Consider the following 18,588-nt stretch of genomic DNA (forward strand, 5'->3'; position numbering starts at 1 on the left):
ATTAAATTACCTCTTAGCTGCCCGGAGCTCTTTTTTGGCGGCGCTTCTCGGAATATCGACGCATACTGGACGCCAGAAGGAAATAGGAAACGTGTCTGTCTTAGCAGACTTCAAACAAAAGGCAGAGTGAAGATAACAGCTATAACCACCATTGACAGTTTATCAACCAGTAATAATGTCAAAGTTCAGTAAAGCAGTTTTTAATGTTAATCTAACGAACGCCTTCTTTTTGCAAAGTGCCATGATTTGCTGAGTGAATGAGACTAAAATGAAATGATACCTGGATAGATCTTTACTAAATATTAATCACTACGCTATTGGTTTCAACAACAAAGAGGTTCTGGTGTCTCAGAGTTTTTTCGCTTGGGTGCGTTTTAATTAAATGGCATATTCTTGCTGAGTTATAGTATCATTGTAATTATTGACCTCTTGTTTCACTTCAGTGAACACGACAATGACCTACGGGTCCACACCACCTGGAAATTGACTGATTACTACAGATAATCGCAAGTTAAAAAAAAAACTTCAAGCACATAGGTTGTATTTTTCATTATCTTTTTACCTCGCTGTTTTTGCTTTGTGTATTTTATTCCTTTTTTCTAGCATATTTTTCTTTTTTATTTGAGTTTTTTCAGCAAAATAAAAGTTGAAAGTGTTTCGGTTGCTTGATTCTTTGTCAGTCCTTTTATCCTAAGTAGGACCCTTCATACCATTATGTGAGACTTAAATGAGTGCCGGGAAAAATGTTGGTGCAAATATATAGAACTCAACTTGTTATGCGCGGCCATTCCAGGAAGATTGCCCTGTGTCCCAGCCGGAGATGAGGACGGGTGAGAGCGAGTGCTTCCGGAAAGAGTAGCTATCGACGCTTTCCCCAAATGAGGAAGTCGGCAATGCGGTCGGCCTCAGTTATTGGGAATTGTCTGTATATACGCAAGCACAGCGCGACATTTGCGTGTTTATTATCTGTAACGAATTCTTATAAATTTTTCTTAGTTCTCAAACTATTTTAAGCTCAAAAAAGACAATTTCCATAGCGTGTGATCTAACAATTACAAGTGCTTGAGAAGTTAAGTGGGATGAAAGTTCACGCCAATTGTGATCTAAAATGCTGTATGGCACTTTTATTAGCGTGTCATTCTTTTCAACTGTTTTATTTATTTTGATCTTCAGCCATTTCTGTTAGATTCTGGTTCACTATAGCAACGAAACATTTCAATTCATTTAAAATACATCTTTTTAACACAGTAATTATCCCCATGGAAATATTTCCCACTGTATATGGCAGTTTATATTTTATCTAAGAGAGTACTTCCTAGTTTGTTATTTGCTTGTTTGTTTGCTCTAAATTTTTTTGTGTTTTCCCCTTAGGCAAAAAACCAATTTCTGTAGAAATTACCATCGCAGTTCGGCTTTGACTTCTTCAAGTATTAGGTTAAAGGGAATATAGACAGTCAATTGAGCAAGCAAAATACCTGTGAAAACAATTGACCGTCATTTCGCAAATCGGTTTTTTGAACCTCTGTTTCGCCTTTCTTTAGCGATTTGGTACAATTCTGAAACTGCTATGAGAAAAATAATGTGACTATTTATTTCTCTTGAAGCGCTCGAATGCAGGCATTTTCGGGAGAGTAAACTGGGTGCCTTTAGCAGTATTTGATGTAACTCAAAACCGTATCGTTATGCCTTTTAGGGAAACACGAACCGAAGTGGAACAAATTTAAAATCAAATATGCGTTTCCGGAGATAACGAAATATTCACAAACTAACAATTATGGCGCAAACGAATTAAAGGCTGAAATAAAGAACTTTTTTTTCATTTATGAAAGCTAAAGTTGTCTAGACATTGCGATACGATGGCGCATAGTTTTCTAAAGACCCCCTGGCTTCGTAATTTGACCAGGGCAATTGCGAAGACTGAACTGGGCTTGACCGGAATATGGCAGGTTGAGACAGGTGCTGCCGTGTGAAAGTTTGTACAAAATATTAAGATGGAAAACTGCCCAAAATCGGTTTTCACTTCCCTCCTTCGAAACAATTGTCGAAAGGGATTGCTAACGAAGTAGTTTTAAGGAAATGAAAGCAAAACAACTCATGGAACCTCTGTTTTACGTCATTCAAGAGGCATTTGTTCTTAGATGATGTAACCAAAGACTAGTCTTTAATTTATTATTACTGGAACCAGAATAGCATCGGTGTGACTAATGTAGGCGTCGCTTTTGTATTTTCGAGTTTCTTCGACCAAGAAATATGGGTTAAACCAAGGCAAATAATGTGGATTTGGATATGATCGGCGACGATGTTCCAAGACCTGGTCCGTCTCTTGCTTGTGGTTGTTTTCATTATTTTTGTTCAACAAGGAAGTGCGCGAGATGCTAAACAAAAACATGGCGGCGAAAATAATTCTGCGAAAACAACAAACATCCCTAAAAACAAGACTCTACACGATAATAACAAGTTCGATAAGAACGCAACAATTCCCAGCAAACGTCTCGGCAAAACGCGGAAAAATCGTGGCTTATCACTGGCTGCTTTAGCAGGACTTGATCGCGCGGCTCTTGGACTTAACCCTCTGACTGTGCCTTACGGGACAAGGCTCGCGTCCCTAGGCTATCAGCAAGCTCCTACTTTGCAACAGCTTCCACAGTACCGAGGGTTAGTCCCGGCCACGGGTGGATTAGTTCAAAACGCTGCAGCGTTGAGGTTACCATATGGACTTCAGCTAGCCAGGATTTTACCCGTCTTGAATCTTTATCGAAATCGATTGCAATTGCCTGGTCGGTTGCAATTGCCTGGTAATGGAGAAAGCATGGCTACCGATGTTCATGTCTACAAAGGTCCTAACCGATTAAAATATGATTCGATTCCACTGAAGCCCGACCTCGAGCAACAGGCGTTAATGAGTAATGGACTCAATCTACCAGCTTTGCTCCAGTTAAATTCCGCCGGGGATCAGGGTCTGAATGACATGTCAGATGAAAGCGAAGCTGACCTAGAGGAGTTAGGTATGTCATTTCCTTCAAGTTGTTATTATAACATTCATTTCAAGTGTATAATCTTTGTTTCGACCAATAACTCGGTTTTGTTTCGGCATTTCATCTTCGCAAGATGAGACCATTTGCCGTTATTATTAATTAGGTACTTGAGATTTTAAAATATTCAACTGCGCTAAGCGTTGAGCTGGAGAGTGTTTTTCTTTAAAATTATTCTTCAAACATTTGCTTTCCAATCTACTAATTGAAAAAAGCCACCTTATTAATTCTTTGGTTACATATTTCCTCAACTCCAATACAGCTGCACTTGACAACTCGGACGAGAACCGTTAATTGCCTCAATTGCATCGAAGTCAAATTGACTGCTAAAGTCCTCTTACAAAATGTCCTTTGAAGATTTCGCTTACGGACTTCAAGACGATCGCACATAGGAACACCATCAACGTATAAAGTTAACTCGGCAAATTCTATTTAGTTCGTGACTGCGTACTTGGCGTTCAAAAATTTCGCAACATTAATGCCTAACTCAGCGATGTCGGAGAGTCATTCTCTAGCAATTGGTAAACCTTCCAGTCTAGGGGACATTTAAAATATTCAGTTCAGTGTGATGTTTAATAGCTTTTTCATTTAGACAATTAACATTTACCCATGTACCAGTAGTCAATTTACTTTATTGGGTTACAACATTTAATCCCCCTTGGCTTACATGTAAGAATATGTTTAGTGATTGTGGAGCTTCCACGAGATAATATAGTCGTGAATTTTTTTTTCACCATGCGGTCGATTCTGTATTCCTGTAAAATCTATAATTTTGCAAATCAGCTAAGACAGACTGTTTCCGTGTCTGATTCCGTCGCTAAGGGTTTTCATCTCATTTGATCTTAGTTTCATTTAATTTACACTCATGCAGTGGTCTCTTTATTCCCAGCTCTAAAAATAATATAGTCAAAACGCTCCGTATCAATCTTGGCCTTTATATTTAGGTGAGAAATTATACTGTTTTCGCATAAATATTCTTACGATGAAGATTATTTTGTCTAGATGGTTACGTCATTTCGAAAACACAGCAAATTTTAGACGGTTGTGAAGCATTACAACTAATCACTACAGCACCAGCAAAATTGCGATGGAAACTGTTACGGGTGACTGCTTGTACATTATTTCACTTCCTTCTAAGATGATCCTCTTGTTATGGTACAAAATTTCTAGTTTTTGTTCATGTTCGACAAGTAACTGTGAATATATGCTGGTCATGAAACGGCGTTTCGCTAATTGACGGTATTTAATGTACTTAGTCGCGTTAATTTGTCTCGCCTCGGTGGCATATCACGCTTCGCTTTGTGTCACCATTGTCCATGGCCAAACCAAACCAAGCATCCCAAAATTGCTGTATTAGGTCAAAATGTGTCAGGTTCAATGCTCCGCCCATTTCGATATGGTTTTGCACTCGATATTTTTGTTTTTTGCAGTTAGGAAATGAATTATTTCAGGTTAGACTTCCTATTAAATTACCATAAGTGCTGTTGTTGTGAGTGTAGCGAAACAACCGTTGAATTTTATCGCTTTTGCAATCGGTAGTGGAGATACATTACATGCGTAGTGCAACAGGTAGTACTTTTGGCGCGAAAATTGGGTGACTTCTTTTCTTTTAACATCTCTCAATTTACGCTCGATGAGAATCCGATCCAACTTAAGCTTTTTCGATGCAAGCTTTATTTTGTTATTGCGTTGTTTGAAAAAAAAAAAAAAAATCAGAGATGTTGTGAAACGTGTGTCCTTTTGGTCAAAATGTCCGCGAAATTGTAGAATTAGTAGGATTAGCAGCGGCCGGATTCAAAGAGGTGTTTCAGAGTTTATAGATTACCGTCCACACTAATCCGTCTAGCAAACGGTGCTTTTCGAAAACGCTTTTCAAACCGGAGTAATTTAAATACGCCGGCTTCAGTTTTCAGTGTACATGTGAGCGGAAAACAGTTTGAACATTTTGAAAACAGAGCTTTTCGAAAACGATGACATCACAATACTCATGTGATTTCATTGCCCGAGTTTTCCTCAAAAACAAATACAAAATGACCGGTAGTTGTTACGTTTTCAAATTTCTCCGGCGTAGTGTGGACGGAAAACATTCGATGCATTTTCAGAGTGAAAACACCGTTTTCAGATTTCTCCGGATTAGTGTGGACGGGGCCAAGATGTTTCTAAGTATTGTTCGAGGATTAAAGCCTGTTGTTATGAAACAATGTTTAGGATGCACTTGGAGAGTTTCGTAAATTCAGCCCCAGCTCAGTAGCGTGGGGTTATGGAGGCTCAGAACGACTGAACGATATTAGTGACTTCTATTAAGCCTCGGAATTTAATCAGTTGGAATGCTCTACTGAAATAGCACTGGTTGATACAAATATTCCTACATTTAAAGTTTGCATTAATTCCTTGTCTTGAGGCAAACGTTGTCATATTTTGGAAACATAAAATGTTGCGAAGACAACATGGTAGAACCGCAGAAGAAAGATATAGTACCTGAAACATCGTCTCAATCAGATGTGCGCAACTTAGGCAATATCGAAATACAGCCTGAACTCATGCAGCTTGCATGTTATTCGAACTGATGATCTGCTGAGTGTTGGGAGGAAAGATAAAATAGTCCTCCAGACATGATCTCTCATTAACAACTGTAATGAAATCTTGGTGATTACTTTTAGGTGGAGTTTGTTTAACAAACCCTTGTCACAACGGAGGATCTTGCGTAAATGTCGGCGAAACGTTTGAATGTATTTGCCGAAAAGGATTTACTGGAAAGAAGTGTAAAGGTGAGTATTCCATATTTCAGAATGCCTTATTTATTTATTTTTCTTTTTTGCATGCCTATAGCAAACATGCGTTAGTGCAAGAACATGGAAAAGGTATAGACAATGTATACATACTTTTCTCGGAATAATTTACACTTATTGAGCATTTGTTTCCTTTCAAGAATTAAGTAGGAAAATTATACCAAATTGGCTAGTAAACAATTGCTCTGCCCAATTCTTTTGTCAGCCCTTCCTTGTCCGTGGTGACAGTGACAAGAGATAACGAAATCAAACAAACAAACAAACAAACAAACAAACAAACTTCCAACAAAATTATATTTCAGGCCGCGTTCTAGAGATCTATTGTAGTTAATAAGCTACAAATACGCCCTCGACCAGTCTGCCTTTTGGGATTCCAAAGCGAGATTGGTGTTAATTAACAAATTCAGATTTCTTGTACGACAAGGCGTTTCAAAAAACTTACAGTGCAAATATGAGACCAAATAAAATTCGTCCAGCGTGGTCTTCAAGCCTGCGTTTTACGGAAAACACAATGCAAAAAGCCAAGGCTTGGACAAGAACTGGTCGTCCTCACTTTTACGTGTAAAATACAATAAAAAAATCATTCCTAAGATTACTCATCCACACCACATGTAACACTATCGCTCAGTAAAATCTTAGTATGATCGCATTCATTCGATTCAATAAAGATGTCTTGCTGTGAAATAATTGTGATGCTATGTTTGATAGAGGGATTTAAATATCTCTTTTGGGCGAGTACCCAGTTTAGAATATAGGCAAAGACACTTGTGAACAATAATGCAATAACAGCGTCAATTGGTATGGATCACAAATCCAAAACAAAACAGAAGTTCAGAAGCTTGATGCATTTAATCGAAGATTGTATGAATTTCTTTGTCGAGATATTTGAGTTGCCTGATCCACAAGGCTACGAGCCTCCTAACAAAAAAGTGACTATTAACAGTCTCAAGAAAACCTGACAACATCGCAAATAAAAGCAATGACAACCACAACGTGGAGCTGGATGAACAACTCCTAAATTAAGGGCTCTTGCCTGAACAAAACCACACAATATCATAAACAACACGCAAAACAGTCCACAGACTTGCGCTTGAACATCTACATTTGCAGTTCCAGAACGAACAAACTGGAAGGACAAAACGCTCGATGAAATGACAAGAAACATAAGAACGTCTCTTTAAGACAGACTCATAGCTTTCAACAAGGAAAGCTACAGCTATCTCTGGCGAAGCCGGACAAAGATAAATATGACACCCGTGATAAGAAGCAGCATAACTTGCAACAGTTAATCAAACTGCCGGGCCCGGCGTAATAATACAAAAGGCAAGTAACCAACACGTTCACGGAATATTTAAAACTTGGTCCCTCCAGAGCTAATATTTAGAGAGCTTAAATCATATCTTGCAATACAAATGAGCCAATAACAACTAGCACGTGGCAAATAACAGAGGTGTCGAACTCTACAAATTACACGCGGATAACAGTGGAAACCACGCAGACCTATGACCTCTAACGGCTCTACTCTGGTGAAATGTCCTTCTAAAAACAGGATTATTGCTTAGCGAAATATTCAAAGATCCCCCTATCGTACCACACGAAGGGAGCAGAACCTCAAAGATGTACTAGTTCGAGCAAAACTCTCAAAGCGGCTATTACACGTGGATAGGAGTTGTGTAAGCCTGTTACCCCATTGTTATCAGTGAAGAAGGTGTATTACCGATAAAATATAATAATTTTCAGAAATAATTTTAAGATTCTTATAAAGTTTCTTCTTGCTGAAGAGAAGCCAAATTTAATTGGGGCAACATACCATCAAGTGAGACGCAAGATCTCGCTTCCCCACTTTTGTGACTGATGTTTACGATTTTGTTCACATTTAAAACAGATCGAGCCCAAGAAGTCTGAATAAACGTGGTTCCAAAAACTTTTCGTGAGAGCTAATCTTTAAAACGCTACGGTTGACCCTATTTAATCAATAATTTATATTTTACTAATAGAATTTGACTAAAAATTACATTAAAACTAGGACTGTGCACAATGTGCACAGAAACCCAAATTCCTCTTAAAAAAAGTCAGATTTTCCCAGACATTTTTCCATCAAAAACATAATTATTTCTATATATATCATCAGTTACAGTACTACATTGATTTTATTTAATTACAGACAAACATTATGTAGGAAGAATGTAAAATTATACGGGGTCATGACTACTTTTAAAATTCCTCGTAGGTTGGTTGCGGCAACTATCGATATAGAGAAAATATCCTTATATTGAACTTTTGTGACAAACATAAATCCCAAATTATATCTTTTATTTTTTCTGTTTGTTTGTTTGTTTGTTTTTTAGTTGGTTTTGTTTGTTTTTTCAATGTGATAAAAAGTAAACTTTCCTCCGTAACGCAGCCTGACTGTTGTTGGTTGTTAAACTGTTTATGGTCGAACACTTTTTATTTGGTTTCTGCATTTACAAGTATAAGCTTATTTTGTTATGTCATTGTTTTTGTATCACTTAATATTTTACGGCATTTTCGAACCAAATGTTATGAAAAGATATCGAAATTGCATTGCGAAAGAGGCAATGAAATTTGCTCAATGACTTGTATCTTTAATTGGAGGAGTTTGTGCCATAACTAGCCAAAACAGTAGTATACCTGTCAATGAAACATGCAAAATTTACCGTGTGAACCAAAAAGAAAGTAGTAACATCACGTTTGAATTCGGATTGGTTGAAAATAAAGAGTCTTTTGGCCTTAAAAGTTTTTGGTCACACGGCGCACGATTGGACCAATCAAATGCCAGAGACCGTGAACTGTCAGAGCGGAGACAATTCATGACTACGACCACCCGCTTCGACCATCCGCTGTGATGACTTTCAAATAAAGGGGCGGTCATTCACCCGTTTTAATGAAACAGAAGGGTCGTTCTTAGCCCCTGAGGTAATCATAAAAGTTCAGTGAACAAACATGTGGCATGGCAAGTGTTTAGACCTCCGTATCAACAAGTTCCTCTGTCCTTGCCAAAATTACATGCTTCAGAGATTTTGTGTTGGTTTTGGTATAGTCAATGTACCTATGTAGCGAATTCGATGTTTCTCGTGGGCGTTTTCCTGCTTACGAAAGTGTTGTTGGTATCTTCTCAATTCTCTTTGATGCTTCCTTCCCATGGCGATTCAGAAAGAAACCCATGTTTACCTAATCCATGTCACAACGACGCACAGTGTACAGTTTCAGGATCAAGTTTCGATTGCTCGTGTTCCATTGGTTGGAAGGGTGAAAGATGCGAAGGTAGGTACTGAAGAAGTTTCAACCGAGACTTTGAAAAAATAATAAAACTACCTAGGAAAAGCTTGGACAACTTTCGTTACCTTTTTGTTCTGTCTACGTTTTAAGATATGGATGTTTATAAATATGGATGGCATGTCTATTCGAAACAAACAAAATTCTTCTGTGTGGGTGATTAAAATTCTTCTGGTAAGAACGTTTAGGGAACAGGTCGGTGACCCGCAGTCATTCCCAGCCAACCACCCAGGAGGCCTTAGGCGACATCATTGTTTCATTCAATGTTTTTGTTTGTTCCATGGATGGCAATTTTGTCTTTGTCTTTCCAAACACCTGGTTTATTTGAATAGTAACAGGTGGAAGTCAAACTATGGGGTTAGCTGAATTAGCCAGGTTCAAAAATAAACACCAGGCCATGCCATGCTTTATACGGAGAACGATATACTACCCGCAAGTTTGTGAGAAAAAATATTGAATGGTCATAAAAATATGTATTTGGAAATAAAGCTCTGATCCTACCTTGCTATTATTCCGGAGTTCAACTGCTCTAGTCTCGCTGAAGTAAGCGATTTTCTCCAGGTACCTAATGTAGTTTAATGGTCTTACTGAGCCCTTTTTTCTCATAAAAGAGGACTTATATGGATAGACCCCAACCATCATTAGTCACACTGGATTAGAGAATACTTGAATACTTGCAACGAATGTATAATTAGACTATATACAACTTACATGAATTAAAACAAATATTTACAAACTTACTCTAACTGTGAATTACTTAAGTGCCATCGAACTTTGTCCTCTAACCTAAAATAATTCCTTTGGCTTTTTGGAAGTTTTCTTTTGCGCTTGAATAACTGTGACAGGGAATTGTAGATCCAACCATTCCAACCATTAAGCATACTTCTCATTCCCTGTAGAACCCAACAAGTGTCATCCAAATCCATGTATGAATGGAGGATCTTGCACAGAATTACAGTTTGACTATGAATGCACCTGTCCCCATGGATTTCATGGGAAAAGTTGTGAAGGTTTGAGATGTTCAAACGTTAGCTCTTTATGTTTCAAGTTCCAACCACTTAAAAGTCCTCACGTCGAAAGCTTTAGACGATAATTTATAAACATTACTTTTAGAATGAACCTTCTAAAACATTGGCAGCTCTAGACCAACTCGGAGAGACTTTCCGTGTTCTTAGATGTCACATTGTATTTACGTTCCATATTCCAGCGTATCAATTCGTTTAGCCGTTTGCAGTGGTTAACTCATTATCTTTGATCAGCAATTATCTGTTTGTTTGATGTTTCATTTGTTGAGTCCCCTCAATGATTAAGTTATACTACCGTATTTCGTCAATCTAGATTTTGATCAAAATCAGTTTTACTGTGACACGTTTAATTTCTTTTTTGTGTAGATTTTGGTTTGACAGGCCACTGTTTTCTTTTTTACGCTTTCCATTGGCGACTTGGTCAGATATCATCACGAAAAGCGATCTATACGAGTATAACTTGAGAGTAGCCATGTTAAAAAAAAAAAAAAATTATATGTATAGATTTGCTCTAAGAATAAACTATCAAAGTTAATCAAACTAATTGATCCCCAATACCTTTTAGAAAAAAGAACGAGCTGTTCTCAAAATCCGTGTCTTAACGACGGCCACTGTATTGAGGCAGCATCTGGGAGCTTCGAGTGCGTATGTAAACCTGGCTTCTCTGGGACGACATGTGCAGGTAAAATAACTTACTTTCAACAGCCATTTCTTTACTATTCGAAAATATTCATTGGTAAAAATTGCTATAGCAATAATACACTCTCAAGATTATGTGACGTTATCGAGGTGCCCTAGGGAACAAACGTTATCTTGAATTCAACCGAACTCACTGTCCTAGAAAATACAAGAAAATTTCTGCGAACACAGGAAGACACGATATTTTCCAAAAGTTCATCGAACGGTCAACATTGGAAAACAAGCGTTTTCGTGAATTCACGCGATTTTGCCGTCAGGGAAAATGAAAGAAAAGCACAGAAAAAAAAAAAAAATTCTGGTAAACAGTGTGTTTTGCGAAATTTAACGGAATTTGCCGTTCTGGAAAACAAGGGAAAACGCCGGTTTTCAACTGTTAACCCCGGATGAACGTGAAGTTTTACACCGGGAAAACATCTGTGAACAGAGGCAAACAAGACATTATTCGCCAAGTGTTAACAGACTTGTAAATTCCAGAAAACAGGCGTTTTCCAGCGTTCAATGTAACGGAAAACTACCGGATAATGGAACGAATACTTCAATTGGAAAATCTGGGATCTTCCGATTGGTGAACACCAGTAAATGTAAGCAAATGCCACGTTTTGCGTAAATTCACCGCGCGTGAAACTTAGACCAATGACAATTTCGGAGAATTCCAGCTCTCCATGGTCAAACAAATCAACAATTAAAATTTAATGTCTCAGTTCCATGCCGTTTATAAAATAGAAATAGTCTTCAAGGATAAAGCCATAATTTGAGAAAACAATGGATTGCCCCTTCTTGTGAAGAATCTTCCCACATTAAGTTTGTAAACCAAAGCCACCTTGACCCCAGTTCCCAAAATAGTCTGTTCGGAAAGTTTATTATTTGTTCTTCCAACAAGGATTAATTCAGTAGATGTCTTGTGTTATCGGTCAATGATTTCCTTGATTTACTTTCATCCTTACAGTAACGCAGAGTAAGTGTTTGCAAGATCCATGTGCGAATGGAGGGACCTGCATCGAGTCTATTGGTGGAGCAGGATACGAATGTCGCTGTCCAGTGGGATACAAAGGCGTCAACTGTGAAGGTAACCACCAGCACGCCAACGTTATTTAAAACTTCATTTTTAAATAAGAGTGAGATGGAGGGGGGGGGGGGGGGGGGAGAGAGGGAGGAGGGAATGGTTCAACAAATTTTCCTGGGAAAGTTTCCATACAATCCAAAAACTATGGATTGTTCGACTTACGAATCATTCAATTCAACCTGAAATCTTATCCTGTGAAACTGTCCCCTCTTTCAGAAATTCCGTAAACAGCCTCAGTCTAATACTCCAGAAGATGGCGTTCAATTTCGCAAAATAAATTTTCAAAAGTTTGGCGAAATAAAAAGAGCTCTAAGTATATTTACACCCATAATGCCATTGAACACGTAAAGCCACATAAATTATTTTCATCTAGGCGCGTAAACTAAAGAAGTTCCCTAGCCAACCTCCACGCCATTCCTTTTCCCTATAGGATGACAATCTCCTCAACAACTCCGTTGCCCCAACAATGACTTTCCTGATCTCTTTTTTCCATCCCATTTTATTCGTTTTTAGTTTTACACGTTTTCGTTATTGTACTTCCAAATACATCAGATGCCAGTAAAGAGTTTAAACCATATACAAATCGATGCCTGTATTTCAATTACAGAGCGAAGTCCATGCCAACCGGACACATGTGCAAACGGCGGTACATGCTTTGAAACACAAAGCGGCTTCAAGTGTTTGTGTCAAATAGGCTACAGTGGAAAGTCCTGTTCAGGTAGGAGCTTTTTCTCAATAAATATATGTTATTTTCAGGCCAGGAGGTCTGTATTGGGAAACTGTGCCAAGCTGCATAGGCCATTCATATCCCATTTGCAAGCTACATAGGCCAAAATAATGCTATTTAGGTCGATTTCAGGTCTTAGAATAGGCCAGACCAGCGAAATCGAATTTCCATCGACAAATGCGACAGCAAGAGGAGATGATAAGAATCATATGAGTGATTAAACTAAAGCAATTTTATATTTCAGTACGTCACAGCTGTCAACCAAATGTGTGTAAGAATGGCGCAAAGTGTATTGAGCACGACAGTGGCTTTAAGTGCGTCTGTCCGTCAGGGTACAAAGGAACATACTGTGACGGTAAGTAAATAAACAATCAAATGTATACACTCCCTCGTGCTAACACTTCCTAAGGTAAAAAAAAATGAAATCAACTGGCCAGACCAGCTAGATGCAACTAATGCTGTGTCTCACATATTGTGCGTACTTTCCAACCTTTAGAGCTAGACCACTGCAAGCCCAATCCCTGCCAACATGGCGGAGACTGTGTAGAAACGGATAACGGCTTCAAGTGTCATTGCCAGGCGCAATATCAGGGATTGCGCTGTGAGGGTAGGTCTCCAGAAAATATTGTTGTACCAAATTCCTGTAAATTCCAGCTGATGCAAAAAGAAGTTACCATTAGATTGATTCCAAACTTAGAAGAACCGGTTACTGCAAAATATTGATAAGTTCGATGTAAGAATGCAACATGCCCCAAATCAAGCCTTGATTTTTCTTAGCCCCGGAGGTGCCAGTGTGTACCTTGCCATCCATCTGCTCTTGGGTTCACTCAATTGGCCAGTTGTTCATCAGAAAAGTATAAAAATAGCTTGCTAAATCAAGCCTAACGCTAATAAAAGTAACCAGTAAAGCGGAAGTTTTTAGTGTGAGTATAAAATGTTGCTCTTACGTCTAAAGAGGGCGTAACGAAAAACAACGTCCAACTTTCTAAGTTTACTACGGCCGTTAAATTATCTTTATTAATCATCAGTCAGTCGTTAATTTAATTTACATGTACTTCCCAACAGCAGAGCCCCAAGAAATCAATTGCTATTGTTCTAGGGACCTTTTGCCTATATTGTCTCCCTCCCCAGCCCCCTTCCCTTCGCTTTAATTTCGGAGTACTCTCCCCGTGACTTTTCGGTTGAATTATATGTATTAGACTCAAAGTTAATCATTACTTCACCCGTTCTATTTCAGATATAAACATGTGCATTCCAAACCCATGTAAGAACGGAGGCCAGTGCCTGGGTTACGAGGGAGGTCACAAATGCATATGTCTCCCTGGATACAAAGGAGAAAGCTGTGAAGGTGGGTGTTTTGTGCACATATTTTAAAGCAGCTTGCCGGTTACGAATTTTGACAAAGTGCTATTGGCTATGTTTTTTTTTTTCAGTCTAATTCGATTCGTATTTTAACGTTAGGGCGACTATCTTGGTTTTGCCGCTGTGAGTGGGTTTTAGGCGACCATTTAAGAGCACATTTTTTAACATTTTGCAATACAAAGAAAAAGTTATAAATGCGATTAAAAGAACATTACTCGAGTCAAGCAGATGTTTGTTGTTATTTTGGGAGGCTGTTTTTAAAATGTTATCGAGATTTTTTTTTCTTATACTGAATATTAAAATTCTCACCTTTAAACTACTATTGAAGAGCCATAAATATGGTTAAGTTGAAAGAAAAAATAGCCACAGAAAACTCACTTGGCATCCTAAAACTATACTCCAGTTAAAGAACAATCTTATCTGTAAAAATATGCAAAAAAATCTTGGAACAGTTAAAGCTGCAAAATGTGAGAAGAAGAAGTTTAAGCTGTGCTATTGTCAACAAACTGCGCCTTCGTATTTGGCATAACAACATGAAAATAACGATGCACAAAGAGAATGATGATATATTCCACTTACCTCGTGAAATAGCGAGAGCTGGATATTCCACGATGTCTCTTCGCATTAGGATACAGCCGCATTTTCCATGGTTAGTGTACGGAATTACCGTAAGGCATCATAATGGTTAAGCTGATTTCAACTCTCCGAATGCGGCTGTAACCTAGTGAGAAGATAACTTGGGGTACTTCTTTTATACACCAAGAAATGTTCTCCCTGGATCTTTCCTGGCCAAAGTTCTAAGAACCCTGACAACCATTTCTTAAAAAAAAAAAATCAAACGATTATCCTATTTAACTTATTGGATATGTACGCGTTAACTATCCGTAGACGTATTGTTATTAATTAACACTCGGTAAAAGTTTCCACTAATATATGGTTTATTATTTTAGAAAAAAACGCTTGCGATCCTAATCCTTGCCACAACGGTGGAGCATGTTCACAACAAGGCGACCATTACAAATGTACCTGCAAGAGAGGTTACACAGGAGAGCAGTGTAAAAGTAAGACTATTACGATGGTTGTTCTTGGGCAAGACACTTTACTCTCACCGCGCCTCTCTCCACCCAGGTGTATAAATGGGTACTGGCGTATAGTTAATGTTGGGGGTAGCCCTGCGATGGACTAGCATCCCATCCCGGGGGAAGTAGAAGTACTCCTAGTCGCTTCATGCCACTGAAACAGGAGATAAGCGCCTGCCTGATGGGCCACCTGGCTCGCTTACAGACTTGCCTTTTACCATATCTGTAACGATGGATAATCAAACTGCTACAATTGAGAAAGAGGAATAATTTCAGGTACACCTTTCGACAATGCGGATGTGAAAAGAGCTGCTCGTTTCACTTAATTTCAAAGTGATAGGCCCGTAGATGTTTTAACCAATTGTTCCATTTATATGTTTAATTTTATCTCTGAATCTTTCTCATCCTCAGTCTCATTGTAAGTATCTTTTTAAACCACAGTGGTTGACAGTTGTTTGTCCAACCCGTGTCAGCACGGAGGAACCTGCAAGACAGAGGAAGGAGGTTTTGTTTGCACTTGCACTGTGAACTACAGAGGAACGTTTTGTAATGGTAAGTTGGAAACGATGGCTATCGTCCAGTAACAAGAATTGAGAAATAACAAAATACCAAAGTTACTGTGAGTCGAGTAAAATAGTCTTTGATGTTTTGCTTTGCGCTCATTCGGCATTTCTCCCATTTTGCTTATTTTTCTTTTGATGCTTTAATCAGAGAGGGAGCCCTGCCATCCAAACCCTTGCCACAATGGAGGAAAGTGTCTCTCTACTTCCGATGGATTTGTTTGCAGATGTGCCACGGGATATAGAGGAGAAACATGTACAGGTGTGTCTGTGGTTTTAGAATGGCGCCTTGCATACACTATGTGCTATAAACTGTATAATCAATCAATTATTTGGCAATCAAATTTTTTACTTAACATGCAACGCATCGTTAGGTGGGTATAGTAGTTACTTAATATCGTATGTGTCGTTCATTTCGGACCACTTCTTATTCGCAGAGGAAGATGAATGTCAACCAAATCCTTGTTTAAACGGAGGCAGATGTATAGCTCACTTTTTTGGTGGTGGCTTCGATTGTGAATGTCCGCTGGGATTCAGAGGAACCACATGTCGGGGTAGGCTGTAAATTCATGAAGAATCGGAAACACCAAAATAGGAATTGATCATATTTACTCTTTTAGAGCTACGAACATAGTGTGTATTTACATGTGTGGATAAGTCATGAGATCAGGATTAGACGAAGTTTTTTAGTTTCGCGTTCTATTGTGAAAAACTCATTACAGTAAACTCGTGGCTAGTCCACGGTTGTGTTCTATGGAGGGTTTTAAATGCACGTCTGTGTCAGCAACATGGAGATATCAATTTCCTTCAATGCTATTTCAGAAAAAGATCCCTGTAGGCCCAACCCTTGCGGTCATGGTGGTTTTTGCACGGAAATCGGTGGAGGCTTCGCCTGCAACTGCACGCTGGGATTCAAAGGATCCACTTGTCAGGGTAAGACACCTAATATACAGTTCACAGCTACTAGCCATGTCTGCTCAAACCAGGTTTAAAGTGTAAATCTATGGAATTTTTATCAATAGACCGGAATAAATAAATTAACCTCCACTTCCATTGAATTATTGAATTCACTTAATATACAAGCGCCCAAGTCGTATGTATGTATGGTTTATACGCGAGAAATCCAAGTTGAGTTGAAAATGAGATCCCAAGATTTGCCCTGAGGCACGTGGTCTTTTCTTTATTATTTTTTTTCGTTTCCATTTTGTCCCAGAAATCGATCAATGTCGTCCTAATCCGTGCCAACATGGTGGCTATTGTCGAGAAGTTGTAGGAGGGACTGGGTTCGCTTGCCAGTGCATCACTGGGTATAAAGGATCAAGGTGTGAAGGTAAGAAGAAAAAGAAAAACCAAAAGAAGGGGACCCGTCAATTACGGTATCAAGTACAATATGGACTTTTCCGCTTTCCCTGTTTGCTCTTGCTTCTTTTCCAGTAACCTAACACTTTGAAAAATTAACGATTAGTGCAAGACAGGAGAGAACAACTATGCGGATGTGGCTTTCCGACAACCTCTTAGGGGGAGGGGAAGTAAATGTATAACCAACGTGTCCTTGGTTTTAACGATGTTACGTCTTCAACTGGTTTGGTGATTAAATGATAGCATGCACGATTGGATAGCAGCATCAACCTTTGGTTCCACCTTACAAATTTATATCATGTGAATGCAAGTACATTTACTTAGTATTTATATAAAGTTATCACTTTGTTCATAACAGAGAAAGACAGATGTCACCCTAATCCATGCTTACATGATGGGATGTGTATGGAGATCAACGATGAACTGGGTTTCTTATGTAACTGTACGTCGGGATATCGTGGAACTCATTGTCAAGGTCTGTCAAATATTGAATATTTTTTGTATCCATTTTCGATCAAGTATTAAATAAAGACGTGAAAAATACCCCGATTCCTCTTTAAGAATTACGGTGCTTTTTTTCCGCGATTCGCAATGTAAATTTGAGTTTAATCCCCTGTTCAGTTTAGTAAAACATTTCCGTATGTACTGTACAATGTGAGAGTCGAAACGAAATGCGGTTCAAACCTATGTAAACTAGATCTAAAACAACATTTCTTAACGACGTAAATAACACGCATATGCATACGAAAAATAATGCACACTAGCACTGCGCATGCAGGACTGTTGCAAAGCAATGTTTGGCTGTTCTCAATAAAACAGTGCTTCACTTTTCAGCTATGCTGAAAGTAACTCGAAAGCAGTTACTCTAGAGTATCAGTTACCTGAGAGTAGCGATAGGAAGATAGGCTAGTGTAGGATATCGTACTAGAGTTTAAATCACATGCTATTGTTTAAATCACTTGTATTTCTCTACATCAAGTGTGCTGAAACTTTGCTCTGTATTTTTTTTTTAGCAGTTTTCTAATTGGTTGTCGTTTCAGGAGATCTTTCCACAAAGTAAATTATGAAAAATAATGATAAAAGTGACTTATAGTGTCCGTAACATTTTGAAATGTAAGCAATAACCAACAATTATATCTCTTGCTGCATTTAGATGTGGATCCATGTCGCCCTAATCCTTGTCTTAACTCTGGCGCCTGTCTTCACACCGACGAAGGATTTGTCTGCAACTGTTCTAGAGGATACAAAGGGGAACACTGTCAAGGTCTGTATATCCAGCCGTTACTGCTTAAAGCCTATTAGTAGAATTCCAGTAGTATATAAATGCAAATGCTGTAATCTGATTGGCTGAGCCGTTGCACACTGTCAGCCATTTTTGTGCAGTGGCCGAAGGTCGCCTACGAGATGGCGACGTTTTTTCGTTTTGCCAAAGTTTTGAATGAACATTTTGATGCAAATTCCTGAAAAGACTAAAAGAAGCACATTAAAGATTTCTTAACTTTAAAAAACCTTGAAATTATTCAAAAAAAAAAAAAAAAAAAAAAAAAAAGGATGTGCTCGCACACAACTTCAATTTCAAATGACAATTCAATCCGA

General features: G+C 38.5%; 1 protein-coding gene across 7 annotated transcripts in view; it reads left to right on the forward strand.

Moving 5' to 3' along the window:
* Positions 1–1,711: 1,711 nt before the first annotated feature.
* LOC145494601 (uncharacterized) overlaps positions 1,712–18,588 on the forward strand; it is a 36,363-nt gene continuing 19,486 nt past the window's right edge. For all 7 annotated transcript variants that reach the window (XM_081474121.1, XM_081474115.1, XM_081474118.1 and 4 more), the window contains exons 1-18: positions 1,712–3,005; positions 5,693–5,800; positions 8,996–9,106; positions 10,018–10,128; positions 10,709–10,825; positions 11,789–11,908; positions 12,513–12,623; positions 12,877–12,987; positions 13,129–13,239; positions 13,870–13,980; positions 14,945–15,055; positions 15,515–15,625; positions 15,785–15,895; positions 16,071–16,187; positions 16,456–16,566; positions 16,847–16,963; positions 17,351–17,467; positions 18,146–18,256. In XM_081474121.1, the coding sequence (XP_081330247.1) occupies positions 2,300–3,005; positions 5,693–5,800; positions 8,996–9,106; positions 10,018–10,128; positions 10,709–10,825; positions 11,789–11,908; positions 12,513–12,623; positions 12,877–12,987; positions 13,129–13,239; positions 13,870–13,980; positions 14,945–15,055; positions 15,515–15,625; positions 15,785–15,895; positions 16,071–16,187; positions 16,456–16,566; positions 16,847–16,963; positions 17,351–17,467; positions 18,146–18,256 (2,623 nt within the window). In that variant the 5' untranslated portion in view covers positions 1,712–2,299. The remainder of the gene's footprint in view (positions 3,006–5,692; positions 5,801–8,995; positions 9,107–10,017; positions 10,129–10,708; positions 10,826–11,788; positions 11,909–12,512; positions 12,624–12,876; positions 12,988–13,128; positions 13,240–13,869; positions 13,981–14,944; positions 15,056–15,514; positions 15,626–15,784; positions 15,896–16,070; positions 16,188–16,455; positions 16,567–16,846; positions 16,964–17,350; positions 17,468–18,145; positions 18,257–18,588) is intronic.

Source organism: Orbicella franksi, chromosome 8, assembly GCF_964199315.1.
Source record: "Orbicella franksi chromosome 8, jaOrbFran1.1, whole genome shotgun sequence".
NCBI classification, from domain to species: Eukaryota; Metazoa; Cnidaria; class Anthozoa; order Scleractinia; family Merulinidae; genus Orbicella; species Orbicella franksi.